The sequence below is a fragment of the Sabethes cyaneus genome, chromosome 1 (genome assembly GCF_943734655.1).
Source record: "Sabethes cyaneus chromosome 1, idSabCyanKW18_F2, whole genome shotgun sequence".
Classification (NCBI taxonomy): Eukaryota; Metazoa; Arthropoda; class Insecta; order Diptera; family Culicidae; genus Sabethes; species Sabethes cyaneus.
The window spans coordinates 151,358,967-151,374,491 of NC_071353.1; the positions used below are offsets into that span (position 1 = coordinate 151,358,967).

At 45.7% G+C, this 15,525-nt stretch overlaps 2 protein-coding genes across 2 annotated transcripts; one reads left to right on the forward strand and one right to left on the reverse strand.

Moving 5' to 3' along the window:
• The first annotated feature begins 4,215 nt into the window (after positions 1-4,215).
• LOC128732682 (uncharacterized) lies at positions 4,216-4,962 on the forward strand. Its single transcript, XM_053825982.1, has 3 exons — positions 4,216-4,320; positions 4,387-4,578; positions 4,653-4,962. Exons 1-3 carry the CDS (start codon positions 4,256-4,258, stop codon positions 4,870-4,872), a joined length of 477 nt encoding a protein of 158 aa, XP_053681957.1. The 5' UTR covers positions 4,216-4,255; the 3' UTR covers positions 4,873-4,962.
• A 123-nt stretch (positions 4,963-5,085) lies between these two features.
• On the reverse strand, positions 5,086-9,348 carry LOC128746458 (uncharacterized protein K02A2.6-like). Its single transcript, XM_053843506.1, has one exon. It carries the CDS (start codon positions 9,346-9,348, stop codon positions 5,086-5,088), a length of 4,263 nt encoding a protein of 1,420 aa, XP_053699481.1.
• Between the last annotated feature and the right edge of the window lie 6,177 nt (positions 9,349-15,525).

Sequence of the window (15,525 nt, forward strand, 5' to 3'; positions counted from 1 at the left end):
TGCGTTGCCACTTCCATCGGCCCGCCCAAATCACTATGAACGAGTTCCCCAACTTTACTTGCACGACTCGTAGACGCTTTCGGAAAGGACTCCCGGCTCATTTTCCCTTCAAAACACGGTTCACACACCGCAGTAGCATCACACTGACTAAGCTTTAAGCCATGACCGAGATTCTCACTCACTATTTTCTTCACGGCATTTGAATCTCGATGCCCCAGGCGACGGTGCCACAAATGTTCGCACGAATCACTGTGTTTTGTTTCACTCAAGAGTGCCTTATCATGAAATTGCTTCAAATGATACAGGCCACCCTTCCGTTGCCCAATCAACATTACTTTGTTTCCTTTGAGCACTTTACATCCAGACTTTTAGAACAACACCATGAAACCAAGATCAGCGATTCTGCTTACCGACAATAGATTACCCGCGAGCGACGGTACGTGAAACACATTTTCTAATCCAACCTTCACTCGAGCACCTTCACCATTAACGCAACTAATCTTGCTAGAACCGGCACCGGTTGATTTAATCGTGTTTCCATCAGCCAAACAAATAGTAGCTTCTTTGGACCTGTCTAGCTCAGCTAAAATTTTCGAATCACTTGTCATGTGCGAGGTGGCACCTGAGTCAAGGTACCAAACACCAGCTTCACCGAAACTTCCAGCAACTAAACACATTTCGAATTTTTCGTCTGATTCGACAGTCACATTAGCCCGCTCTCTATTTTGCCGATCTTGTGCAAATTTCTGACAGTCGCGTCGAAAATGCCCCTCTTTGCTGCAATAGTGACACACTTTGTTCTTCTTCACTTCCTGCTTTGCACCACAAAACTTTTGCTTTTCACTGTTCGATCCCGTTGCAAGTGCTTTTTCTTCTTCGGGAATCTTTTCAACTCGTCGCCGACCTTCATCGAATAATTTTCCTTACACAAACTCAACTGTGAGATCTTCATCCGGACGACTCTCGAGGGCCATTATCAGACCATCGTACGATTCAGGTAAGCTAGAAAGCATCAAAGCAACAAACCAGTGATCTTTCATTTCTTCACCCAGCGCCGAGAGCCGAAGTCGCAGCTCCGCCATCGCTTTCAAGTGCTCTGCCATGGATTCACCATCCGACATACGAATGGACACCAGCTTACGCACTACGTGGATTTTGCTAGAGAGAGATGCACGTTCGTGGTAATCCTTCAGTGCATCCCACATCTCTTTCGCCGTCGTCTTCTGCATAACGTGAATAAGCTGCGTGTCCTCTAGCGCCAATCCAACCAATGCCTGCGCCATCTCATCTTTTGAGACCCAGGTCGCATCCGCATTTTCAGGTTTCGGTTCGGTCACCACACTCCGCACTTTTTCTTTAGTTAGCAAAAGCCGCATTTTAAACTTCCAGATACCATAGTTCTGGTCGTTTAACTTTTCAATCGAAACTTTCATGTCAGCCATTTTGTTTCCAACAGCACACTTTAGTCTTTCTCGAGATTCCACAAAAAACCACTAATCGCGATGTTTCAGATACAAACCACTTTACTTTCACGCAACTGGGCCCATAACCTCTTGGTTTAAAGTCGAATTGAAAGCCAAGGTTAATTAATTAAACACAAAAAAGATTTATTAATGAAAAACGAACTTATCACATTGAAAGCACATTTAGTTATAAAGATAGAAAATGGCTACCGCCACTGTTTCCACTGCTGCTGCTCTGTTGCCAAGTCTGCTTCGCAGGTAAGCGCGTAGTTGCGTACACACACACATAGGTACGTTGCTATACGTGCACATAACAGGGATGCCATGAATGTTGCTATTCCAATACAATCAACCCGAAATTCTCACACAGTACTAGATCCCCTCCACCGTTGCTATGATAAGTCTCATAAGCTTACACGGAAAGCCGTTTTCGTCCAGAATTTTGTATTGCTCTTGTTGGTTTGCACTATCACATGCGGCTTTGAAATCAATGAACAAGTGTTGCGTGGGGAATTGGGATTTGCTGCACTTCGGAATGATCTGCCGCAGGGCGAAGATTTGGTCTGTTGTAGACCGACCCTCCATGAAGCCGGCCTGATAACTTCCCACGAATCTATTGGCTATCGACGATAATCGGTGAAAGATGACTTGGGAAAGCACTTTGTTGGTGGGCATTCAGGATAGTGATCGCTTGGTAGTACTCACAATTCAGCTTATCGCCTTTCTTGTAGATAGGGCAAATAACCCCGTCTTTCCACTCCTCCGGTAGTCGTTCCGTATCACAAATCTTGACAATCAGTTGCTGCAAACAGCCGGCCAACTATACCGGGCTCCTTTTGATGAGTTCCGCTCCAATGCCAACCGTCCCGGCGACTTTGTTGCTCTTCAGCTGCTGGATGGCGTCATTACCTCTTCGCTTGTCGTTGGGGGTGGCACATCTCCGTTGCTTGCTGCACCAATGAAGTCACTTCCTGCACTATCATGTCTTCTGCCTGCACGCTATTCAGGTGTCCATCGTAGTGCTGCTTCCAACTTTCGATCACAAATATAGGAGTCACAACGACAACTTGTTAAGCATAGCTACCTATTACCCCCCCCCCCCCCGCTTCCTTTCTACCCTTCCCCTTCATTCCCGGAAAAAAATCCTTCTTCATTATTTTCCCTTACCGTCCCTTCATCAATTGTAGAATCATCGTTTCAAAAAAAAAATATTTTACCGATGTCAAGCCAGGTATTATTGATATTATTGATGAATGAATTGTGGCAATAAGCTCAATAGATGGCAGCAGTGAGCTAGCATTTTCAAAGTATATTATTTACACAAGTTTTTCGATAAAAAATGTTCTAGCTCGAAAATCTGTATCTGCGCCGTAGCGTTCAGTGTGAGGTTATTCACTAGTATTGAGCATCTGTTCGAGTTCGGCGAACCTTCGCACTTGTTTATAAGTAAAATTACTAGGTCCAGTGAATTTTGATTGTTATGTTAGTTCATTAAGACAAATTTGTCAGATGATATAAAATATAAATAAATAAATAAATAAATCATCACTCAAAATACCACCATCGTTTATTCTACACATTTCGGTCCGCGCCACAAAACCTTTACGAGATTCGTTGAGTCCCTGATAAAACTTCCGTGGGCGTGAAAGTGTGGCTTCTTCTCCTGGAAGAGTCGGGTTTGCTGTCTCCACTTCTGTTTGTATCGCTCCACATTCTGAAGGCCCCTTCATTGAAGGGTTGCTCTACGCAGCCTTCGTACTCGCACTGCGCTCTTCTCATCTCATCCAGTCTGCTGGGACTCCTCGTCAAACCATTCGTCGACTCGGTGCCACACGGTCCTTCAGAGGGGCTTCATTCAGCTCAACCTTATCCGGCAGCTATAACCAGTCCTTGTGTATTGCCGCAGCTCTGGTAGATGGTGTGACCATCCTTATACGTATCATCATTCCTTTCCAGCATACCTCCTCCTCCACCGGTTCTTCACTCCCTCAGTAAGCGCGTGGGTACTTCCGAGGATTTTTCGAGACCGACAGTTCCATGTTCCTATAATTTCCAGTCGTTAGTCCGCGTTCGTCGTCTTGGTCTTTACCGATTGTTCCTATTCAAGTTATTGCTTTGGTTTTTTAGTAGTGCTGGCTTGCAAGGTTTCCACCGAGGTCGGTTAGCCGATCTCCACTGAGGTTGCTCGTAACCCGGTTGCTACCACGAGGAGGTAGGGAAACTGCTGAATAAGAGGCTGTGGACCCCTGTGGGGTCTGTTTTATGCCCATTATGCAAGGAACCGACGGTAAGCATTATCCAGCCGTTCGCCAACCTACACACTTAAAAAACTCAGCAAAATTTGCCTATAGATTTGGACAGCCGAGTGTTCGGTAAAAATTTCAGTTTTGCAAATCGACGTTTACGGATTTTTACTAACGTTTGGCATCATAAAAAATTTTACCGAACGCTCGGCTGTCCAAATCTCGGCAAAGTTTTGCTGACTTCGGCATTTTTTTTAAGTGTGTACGATATTCAAACATATTTTCATTGAAACAAATTGAATTTCACATAAATCTGTCTCCCGTATACCTCTTTGCCGTGCTGTTTTATAACATAAAGCGATCGCTCACTTGTAAGCAAGTGGCGGCCGCCTTGCCTGCAAGATCTTGTGCGTCAAAGCTGAAATGTCAGTGTCAAATCAGTTCATCTGGTGGCCTAAACGTCAAATTTGTTTGTGTTTCATGTGTGCACACAGTAGTTGTTTCTTGTTTAGAGAAAAAACTTATTTAACGTTTGCCTACAGGAACAGGATGGGCCTATGCAGTGTAGTTGGCTGCAGATCGTCTGAAAAGGATCCGGAATTATCTTTTCACAGGTATTTAAAACTGTGTACAACAAATGTGAATTTACTTAAATACTAAGCCGATTAAATTATTTTTAGGGTTTCGAAAGCTGATTTAGTAAAATGGTCATCAATAATGGAAAACATTGGAATTGAATTACAATTAACACACAGAAAAGTGACCATGTGCTCGAACCACTTTCTTTACGAAGACTTCATCATAGCTGGCAGACGTAAACATCTGCGATTTGGTGCCGTGCCACGGTTCAGAGCCGTTAGTGCAGCAAAGAGGTGAATATGCTAAACAATACATAAATACCTTGATAAATACCTAAGCTAAATGTAAATCAACCGACACTTTTCAGCAAAAGAAACATTCGGAGAGTGAACCGAAAGCTTGATGCGCCAAATTCTACCGTTGAGAATATGCAAAATAATCAACCTGCTTCTGAATCTTCTGAATCGATCAGTAACCAGCCACCTGCTCTACATACTATTGCCACAGCCAACAATATTTACTTCGAAAAGCAAACGGACGCCGTGTGGCCCTTGCACACTGTCGTGTATGTGGGTAGATTTGTATAGGGATCTTATACGCGGTTCGATATACGCGCAGACATAACGGAATTCGAATTATTATTTGAGAAAATATGATTTTTACGGAGGAACATTTGTAAGCGCAAACGCGGTTTTTATTTTCTAGAAAGAACTGACAGTTTACACTGGAAAAATTATGACGGTTGGATTGCATACATAACATTTCCTCCCTCCTTTGAGAAAGAAATCCGATCCTCACGACTACGGTGAATATCTAAGAGGGGGACGGCGTGGTCTGTCTGAGCGACGTAAAATGAACGGTAAACTTTCCTGATGCTGCTCTGGACTGCTACGAGGAGTCAGGAATCGGGCATCTGGTGAGCTTGTAGAAACGGATGAACGTTCCAACGAAGTACTGCAAGGTGAATTGCATCGCTGATCCGGTGACGTCATTGTATCTCCATAGAAACGCACTCGCCGTTTTGCCACACCTGTTGTACCATTATCACTGATTGTACAGCCGTCAAACCTTCGCATTTGATTTACATGACGTTTCAGACGTTTCCCATTGTAAACCACTTCGTAGTGCAGGTCTCCTAAACGGGCAGCCACTATTCCCGAAATCCACTTGTCCATTCGGGGGTTTCCGGAAAGAACATAGACGTGTTGCCCTAATTCGAATGACCGGAACGAAGGATCGAAGGCTGCTTGTTGTTTTTCGGAAATCCTAGTGTTAAGATTCTGCGGTCTAACCAGATCAAGTCGTGTTCGAACATTCCGACCAAGGAACAGTTTTGCCGGTGACTCTCCAGTTTCAGCATGAGGTGCTCTTCGGTACTGTTGCAGAAATTTATTGATGTTTGTTTGCAATGTGTTGTTTGTCGTATTCATCGCCTTCAGTGCGTTTTTAATTGTTTGGACATATCGTTCAGCTTGCCCGTTAGTAGCTGGATGGTATGGAGCCGAAAGTTTGTGAAACTTCACCCCGTTCGTCTGTAGGAAAGAATCGAACTCTGCAGCAGTAAACTGCGGCCCGTTATCGGACACCAGTGTGATAGGGGCACCGTATGCAGTGAATACATCATCCAGTATCTTGATCGTGGCGGATGTCGTCGTAGAATGGGTGATTTTTACTTCGAACCATTTGCTGTATGCATCGACAATTATCAGCAGCATTGCTCCCGCTACCGGGCCAGCGTAATCCACATGAATACGCTCCCATGGACCTTTTGGATACTCCCAGTGGTGGTTACTGAATTTCGCAGGGGCAGGTGCGTGACGTGCGCATTCTGTACATGATCTTACCATACACTCGATGTCTGAATCGATTCCAGGCCAGTAAACGAATGAACGTGCTAGTCCTTTCATTTTCACCACTCCGATGTGCGCTGCGTGTAGGTCATTCAAAATGGGTTGACGAAGAGTGGGCGGTATTACTACGCGATGCTCGAATAGCAAGCAGTTGGCAACAATAGTGTATTTTGCTTCTGGAGCCTTATATCCTAGTTGAGCTAGATTACGGCCCAGTTCGAGTTCTTGTATGATTTTTCCGAGGTGTAAATCCTTACGTGTTTCTCGTGCTATGTGTTCAGCGCGCACTGGTAGCTGCTGCATTTGATGAAGAGCGAATAGTCCGAAATCATCCTCGCTATTTCCTCCCTCGCGCAGAGGCAGGCTGTCGATATCGGAATGCTCCAATTTGCCTGGAATTCGTGAACAGTAATCAGCATTTGTATTCAGGTTAGTTGGCTTATAAACTATGTCAAAATTGAAATGGGCCAAATAATCAGCGTAGTTTGCCATACGGCTGATGCAAAGTGTAGGTAAAGATTTTTCCGGGTGAAAAATCTGTGTAAGAGGTTTATGATCAGTAATGAGCGTAAACTTTCGAGCGTAAAGGTAGTGGAAAAACTTTTTCACCGCCCACACGATGGCAAGTGCCTCCTTGTCTATCTGCGGGTATCGTTGTTCTGTCTTGGACATAGCACAGCTAGCGTAGGCTATTGGCCGTTCTATTCCGCTGCTAAGTCGGTGTGAAAGCACAGCACCCAAGCCCGTTTTACTAGCATCCGTTGCTAGAACCACCGGCAATGTAGGATCGTATTGCATTAATACTTGCGGGGAGATTAAAGCGTGTTTCAAATCGTGGTAAGCCTTCTCAGCTTCTGGTGTCCATTTAAACGGATCGGTAAGAAGCATGTCGCGTAAGCTTCTGGCTCTAGAGGAAAGGTTCGGAATGAATGAACTATAATAAGTTGCCTTACCTAAGAAAAGCTGCAATTCATCTGGCGTTGATGGGCGTGGAGCATCACGGATGGCTTCGATATGTTTATCCGACTTGTGGAGTCCCTGGTGATCGATTTTGTGCCCTAAACATTCGAGAAACGGTACGGCGAACACACATTTTGATCGGTTGAGCCGCAAACCATTTACTTTCAACCTTTCCATTGTATTTGTTAGCGCTAGCAGTAGATCGTCGAAGTTGTTTGCGAAAACGATAATATCATCATAGAAACTGACGACGTTGTCCAGCTCCTGAAGGACGGTTTCCATTCGGCGTTGCCAAATAGCAGGGATATTGGCAGCTCCATAAACCGCTCTCGTAGGACGGATAAGCCCGTGTGTTGTGGTGTTCAGCGTAAGTACGTGGCTGAATTCGTTGTCGATTGGCAAGTGTGTATAGGCATCGGTTATGTCCAAATGGCAAAACAAGGCAGCTCCCTTCATTTTATTGAAAATTGAGTCGATTCTTGGTATTGGATGTTCATCGACGACCATCCTCGGATTGACGGTTGGCTTGTAATTACCGGTGATCCGAATACTACCATTTTTCTTCACGACGATGTGTGTCGGTGATGCCCATTCCGAAAAGTCCACTTTTTGGTAAAATCCTGAAGCGAGTTTTTTATCGATTTCTGTTGCATAACGTTCGCGTAAGGCAAGGGGTACATCGTGTGCCCTAGCGAAAACTGGTGATACATCTGGTTTTAAATGCACTTTTGCTGGTGGTCCCACAAGCTTACCGGGAATGTCGCTAAAAATGTCACTAAAATGTTCCAGTAGTTCTGATAACTTAGCTTCTTCTTTCTGACTTAGTGCGGTAGTAGCAAGCGAATTGACAGGCACGCCGGGTGCGAAAAGTCTATTTAAGTTGATCTGGTCAGCAAAGTGTGTGATCCATTCTCGACCAAAGAGGGCTTCAGATTTTCCGGATACTACGTATACATTGAGCCTACGCGTTGCAGCTCCGACAGATACGTTCACAGGTGTGCGACCAATACAATTGATACGGTGACCGGAGTAACTCGAAAACTGTCGGTCCGTTGGTAACAGCGAAAGTCTCGGTTTGATAGCTTTTAACATTGTTTCTCCAATAATCCCGCATGGTGCTCCGGTGTCTAACTCCATTTGTAAAGACCGCCCTTCTATCTGCACGTTGATCATCTTTTTCCCGATCGAATGTACGTCGTACACCTGGCTTAACGACTGTATCGAATCAAGCTCAGAAACTGCGTCCTCTTGTGATTGAACTTCGTCGGTGGAAGAATTTTGTAAATTGACCTTCGTTGATCTGCACACTCTAGCAATATGGCCTTTCTTGTTGCAATTGTTGCACCTTGCATTACGGAAACGGCAATGATTCCGTAGGTGGTGACCGCCACAACCATTACAGGGGTCCGACACCCGATCGTTGTAACTACTGGATTGCTGCCTACCACCTAGCGACTCGAAATTTCGCTGTCGCTGTTGTGCCGGGTATGATGTTGACGGACGGCAATCAGGTTGCGTTAGTTTTCTATATCTGGAGTTTTCGTAACCGAGCTTGTTTGCGGTTTCAGGATTCGGCGATAGTGTCCCTGTGTTCACCTCTCGTGCTGTGTTGTGGGTTGCTTCTAGCGTGTGCGCGATTTCGTAGGCAGCGTGAAACGTTTCTGGTTTCTTTGCTAAGATTTCATCACACGTATCTGTAGCCTCGAGTCCATGTAAAAGTTGTTCGATCAACATTCGGTCCAGAAAGTTACCGTATTCACAATGTGATGCACCTTGTTTCAATCGTAAGGCGAACTGCGCGACCGTTTCACCTTTTTGCTGGACGATCTGTCTAAATTTGATGCTTTCTACAAATTTGTTTTTCGTTCGGTCAAAGTAGTTGACCAGCGTAGCACGTAGTTCCTCATATGGTACTTCTGCAGGATTCCGGGGGGTTACGAGGAACTTCAACGCGTTGTTTAGTTCAGCTCCCATGTGAACTCTGGCATAGTGTGCGTACTGACCTTCTGGTATGTGGCTCAGCTGCAGCGCCCACTCAAATCGGTTGAGATAGTCCGAAACGGATGTCCCTTCTGCGGACCGGTATTCGTTCATAGAGAATGACGGGACTTTCGGTGTTGGAGCAGCAGCGTCTCCAGCAGGATTCCGAGGACCGATATTCGCCTGTTCGACAGCATTTCCGATTGACGTTCTGAGGGTTTGCACAATCATTGCAGATAGCGCCTGCATGAATTCGTCATTGGCTTGGGCCATTTTCGACCGATTATAACCTCACTTTCGTACGACCGGTTTATTAATGTTATCCCACTTCTGACACCAAATTTGTCGTGTATGTGGGTAGATTTGTATAGGGATCTTATACGCGGTTCGATATACGCGCAGACATAACGGAATTCGAATTATTATTTGAGAAAATATGATTTTTACGGAGGAACATTTGTAAGCGCAAACGCGGTTTTTATTTTCTAGAAAGAACTGACAGTTTACACTGGAAAAATTATGACGGTTGGATTGCATACATAACACACACAACTCATCGAACAGGTCCGGTCCCTGTCAGTTTGCAGTTTAGTTCCGTACCTCAGCCGTTTGCTCGAGCTCAATTCGGCTTGGATTCCGAAAAGAAAAATGGTCCCAAGCCCAACCAACATAATAGTTTATCTGAAAAATTGAAGTGGTACAAAACATCTCGTAATTAGGACATATTGTAGATTGTTTAATTTTTTCCTTCTATTTGTAGGTCACAAACCACATCCGATACCACCGGCGAACGATGGGAACGTATGGAACAAGATACGATGTGTTCACTTCCAACTCCAGGGCTGGAAGTGGTCTGGCTGACTGAAAATAGTGACTTCAATCTCAATGTTCCACTGAAATCTGAAAAAGAGTGATCAAAAAGCGAGCGATAAGATTAGAAAAAGTGACTGAAATTATGTTATTTATAAAATAAATAATGTTAAAAACAAATCAGTTTGCATTTTACTGCGGACTAAATTTTTACCATCCGACAGATCTTGCAGAAATGTCGGCAATATAACTTACTCACGCGTCATGGGCCATCTTCATTGATTACAAAGCAGCATAGGATGCAGTCGCTCGAGAGCAGCTAGTTGCAAAAGGGCTCGATCTGGTCGAAAATGACTTGTGACTTCGGAGAGGTCTAGGAAATTAGTGACCAGTGGCCCAAGATCGAGTTGAATGGAAACGACTGTTTGAAATAGTACAAGTCATCACAGTGCTATGCTGCCAACCACGAGGATAACAAGAACATGTTGTTCTGTTTGAGCTTCGACTGCCTCGACAGACCAGGTTTGCTATACTAGAACAATAGCTTTCCTTATGTCCTTGTTGCTTGCATCTGGAGCAGGTGTGCGAAGTGAACGGACACCGTGCTGGTCACCGCACTTCCAACAGGGCGTTTTAGACAGTTTTTGGCAGGATTTATCTGGTTGTGAGAGACAATATTAACGCTGCGTGCTTCTTTGCTTTCCTTCATCAGGGTGTCTTGCTTGAGGTTGGCTATGCGATGATACTCTTTCACAATGTTCTCCAGAGTTACTTTACGCATAGAGAAAAGCACTTGAATATCAAAATTCTATGGAATTTTCGTGTTTAGAAATTTCTATCAGCTGTCAGGGTATGAAATGGGGAAGGCAACTAGGAAAATGCGCTTAACATAGCTCTAGTCGTCCCAAGAAGATAAAAAGAAAAAAGTGATTTGAAAAAGCGAAAAACAGTATAAAAAACGCGATTGAATATTAATAGGAAATTAAAACAAAAAGAGTGGCAATAAGTTTCACTTTTTCCGGAAAGGAGCTGGAGAGATATCCCAACTCACGTTGGACATTTGTAGATTTACTACGGATGTTCTTTACGAATAGAAACACGTGAACTTCCGACCGAACAAAGAGTGCTCAACCTACTTAGTGAAGCGTTCTAAACTGGTTCGATGGTGAAGCAAAGTTGGTCGCCTTTTCTCTTTTGTAGAAGTAGACGAGAACGGCGCGGCTGGCTGGCCAGTTATCGCGTGCCTGTCTCAGAAAATGCGGCCCTTTGAGCCACCGATTTTCATTTCGAAGGTCTGACACCCGTTGCGTCATCCGTCATGTTATCTTTCGTGCCAACCCATCTCCAATTTGTCATTTTGCTGGTCTCCAAAATGCTGCGCACGCAAAGAGTCACGTACTGTGAGTACCAGCAATGGTCTGACCGTATCCAACTTAATTCGTCACAAGAATCGGTCCAAAGCTATTTCTCCGTCTATTTTAAACGATAGCCTATGGCCGCGGCTTGCAGCTCGAGCCTCGGAATGCAAACAAACTTGAGTGGGGTACTCGCGCCTTTACCGCAACGATTGCACATACATCCACGCTGTTTTGCTGGACCTGTAGATACAGCTGCATAACCGTTCCCGCTAGAATCCACGAAGTTGTAAGTTTATGTTGTGATGGATTCCGAGCCAATCGATGTGAAGGACCAATAATACCTCGGCATACGTACGTTCTGGACCGCCGGAAGTACTTTCAACCATTTTTCCCATTGCTCGTGGCTGACAACTGGTGGCCTGAAAACTCCAATGAGGAACTCCATCGTCAATGTCATCAACTGTCGATAGCAACAGAAATTCGTGAACGTAGGCAGAAGTGGATCGGTCACACCTTGGGGAATGGAGCAAACGAGATCTGCAGAGAAGCACTCGACTGGAATCCGTAAGAACAGCGTAGAAGAGGCAGACCCAGTGTCTCATGGTGATGCAGCTTAGCCAACGATATCCGGGCTGTAGACGAAAACCTGTCCTGGCGACAGGTAAACGCCATGGCGGGTAACCGTCAGCAGTGGAGATCTCTGATTTCATCCATTTGTTCTGCCGGACCGGCGGACATGGACACATAAGTAAGTAAGTCGTCCTAAGCAATACCTGAGCCCCGGATATTCTGAAGCAGAGTTTTGAGGAAGATTAGAATGCTTGATAGCAGCGCCAGCGAATCAAAGACAGACATCAGTGTTGGCAGCATCTCTCTCTTGATTGTTCATCGTTCTCCCGATAACAAACCGAAATCGTGCTTCGGCGAGAGCCTTAAAATAAGTGTGTCAGTTGCTGTACCCCAATATATTCTTAGGACCTTCTCGGTCGCCAATTCTGCTCCTAAATTTAGCCTCTTTCACCGTCCTACTCCAGGGGCCGCAAAAACCGCCGGAGAGTTAGAAAGCCAGCTTACTTACTTAATTGGCCTAACGTCTTATGACAAGGCCTGCGCAGTATAATTTCTCCATCTGTTTCGGTCCATGGCAACTGATCTCCAGTTCCGCGGGCACCCAGTGCTCGCCAGATCTCGCTCCACCTCGCTCGCTGTGCCCCTCTTCGTCATGTTCCTACCGGATTTGATGCGAAAACCATTTTTGCAGGATAGTTGTCCGGCATTCTAGCAACATGTCCTGTCCAACGTATCCGTCCAGCTTTAACCACTTTCTGAATACTTGGTTCGCTGTAGAGACGCGCGAGCTCGTGGTTCATTCTTCGCCTCCATACACCGTTCTATTGCACTCCGCCAAAGATGGTTCTCAGCACCCGCCGTTCGAAAACTCCGAGTGCTCGTAGGTCCTCTTCTAGCAGTGTCCACGTTTCGTGCCCGTAGAGGACAACCGGTCTAATTAGCGTTTCGTACAGTGTGCACTTTGTACGGGGGCTCAAATTGTTCGACCGCAAGTGTTTGTGGAGTCCGTAGTAGGCCCGACTTCCGCTGATAATACGTCTTTTAATCTCACGGCTGGTATTGTTGTCCTCTGTTGCCAGCGAGCCAAGGTATATGAACTCGTCGACTACCTCGAACTCATCCCCGTCGATTACCAAGCGACCCCTGTCGCGCTCGGTCCCGCCCGCCAGCATATACTTCGTTTTAGACGTATTTATCTCCAATCCAAACTTCTCTGCTTCGCGTTTCAGTCTGGTGTACTGATCTTCCACCGCCTCAAATGTTCTGCCGACAGCATCCACGTCGTCAGCAAAGCAGATAAATTGACTGGATTTATTGAAAATCTTGCCCTGCATTTCGATCGCCGCTCGCCTTATAACACCTTCAAGCGCAATGTTGAATAGCAGGCAGGAAAGACCATCTCCTTGTCGAAGTCCCCTGCGAGATTCGAATGGGTCCGACAATCCACCCGAGATTCTCACACAGCACTGGATCCCATCCATCGTAGCCATGATAAGGCTAGTAAGCTTACCCGGAAAACCGTTTTCGTCCAAAATTTTCCATAGCTCTAGTCGGTTTACGCTATCATATGCGGCTTTGAAATCGATGAACAGGTGGTGCGTGGGGACTCGGAATTCGCGGCACTTCTGGAGGATCTGCCGCAGGGTGAAGATTTAGTCTGTTGTAGACCGACCCTCCATGAAGCCGGCCTGGTAACTTCCCACAAATCTATTGGCTATTGGCGATAGTCGATGAAAGAAGACTTGGGACAGCACTTTGTAGGCGGTATTCAGGATAATGATGGCTCGGTAGTTCTCACAATCCAGCTTATCACCTTTCTTGTAGATAGGGCAGATAACTCCGTCTTTCCACTCCTCCGGTAGTCGTTCCGCCAGCTACCAGCCAGAAAGCCAGCTACGCATTGTTATATAGTTGTAATTAGTAATTATGTACAACAGTTAGTAGAAACGATTCATATGTGTGCATTGATAATATGCACTTCTCTCTTACTTTAGAGATATTCAGATTCTCTGGGTGACCCATATTGCTGTATAACAATCTTATAATCCCCATTTGAGTCAGTCGCTATTAGATCCACATTGATACGGTCACACTTTATCACTAGCTAATAATAATATATATTTGTTAAGCCTGCTTTAACCCAATCTTTTCTGCTTCGCGCCTTAGCCTGATGTACTGTTCAGCCACCGCCACAGATGTTCTGCCGATAATATCCATGTCCATGTTGAAAATCGTGCCCTGCGTGTTAATATCCGCTCGGTTCATAACACCTTGTAGCGCTATGTTGAACAGCAGGCATGAAAGACCATCACCTTGACGAAGCCCTCTGTGTGATTCGAATGAACTTGACAATCCACCCGAAATCCGAACACAGCACATAGATTTAATCAGTTTGATGAGCCTCCTGGGAAGCGGTTCTCGTCCATGATGTTCCATAGCTCTTTCCGGTCGATGGGCGGCTTTGAAGTCAACGAATAAATGATGCGTGGGAACTCTGTATTCACGGCCCTTTTGAAGGATTTTCCGCAGTGTAAACATTGTAAATATCCGTTGTAGACCGATCTTCGAAGAAGCCGGCTTGATAAGTTCCCACAAATCTGTTCGCAATTGGTGATGGTTGGCGTAAAATGATTTGGGACAGCACTTTATAGGCGGCATTGAGAACGGTGATCGCTCGATAGTTCTTACAGTCCAACTTGTCGCCCTTTTTATAGATCGGGCAGATAACCCCATCTTATCACTCCTCCGGTAGCTGTTCCGTCTGTTATACCATCCAAATCACTTTCCCCGTCGCCATGGTTCTCCGCCTGGGCGCCATTCAGGTGTTCGTCGAAGTGCTGCTTCCATCTATCGGTCCGCTCACGATCGTCCGTCAAATACTGCCAGTCTTATCCCGACATATTTCGGCTCGCGGCACAAAGCCTTTGTGGCACAATCCGTTCAGTTTCTAGTAGAAATTTCGCGTTTCGCTGCATATTCCTGCTTTTTCTCACGGAAGATTTGGTTTCGCTGCATCTTCTTCTGTTTGTGTCTTTCCATGTTCTGACGTGTGGCATTGCGCATCTTGGCCGCCCGCGCAGCGTTCTCTTCATCCAACACCCTCCTACATTCATTGTCAAACCAATCGTTCCGCTGATTCCGGGTGACATGCCCGATGGAGCTCTCCGCTACACTGCTGATGGCTGTTTTGATAGTGTTCCAACAGTCCTCGAGAGGGGCTTCGTCCAGCTCGTCCTCTTTCGGTAGCGCAGCTTCGAGTGAATGCGCGTAGTTTACGGCGACGTCTGGCTGCTTCAGCCGCGCGAGATCTAACCGAGACGTCGGCACCGAATGTTGTTCACAACGGAGAGTCTTGGACGCATCTTAACCATCACTAGGTAGTGGTCCGAGTCAACGTTAGCGCTTCGATAGGATCTGACGGTGATAATGTCTGAGAAGTGCCGACTGTCGATCAAAACGTGGTCGATCTGTGATTCTGTCTGATTTGGTGACCTCCAGGTGTACTTGTGATGAATTCTGTGCTGGAAAAAGGTACTACGTACGGCTATGTTCTTCGAGCCGGCAAAGTCGATAAGTCTCAGGCCCATTTCATTGGTCCGCTGGTGTGCGCTGAACCTTCCAATCACCGGTTTGTATTCCTCCTCCTGGCCGACCTGAGCATTGAAATCCCCGATGACGATCTTGATATCATGTTTTGGGCAGCGGTCGTATT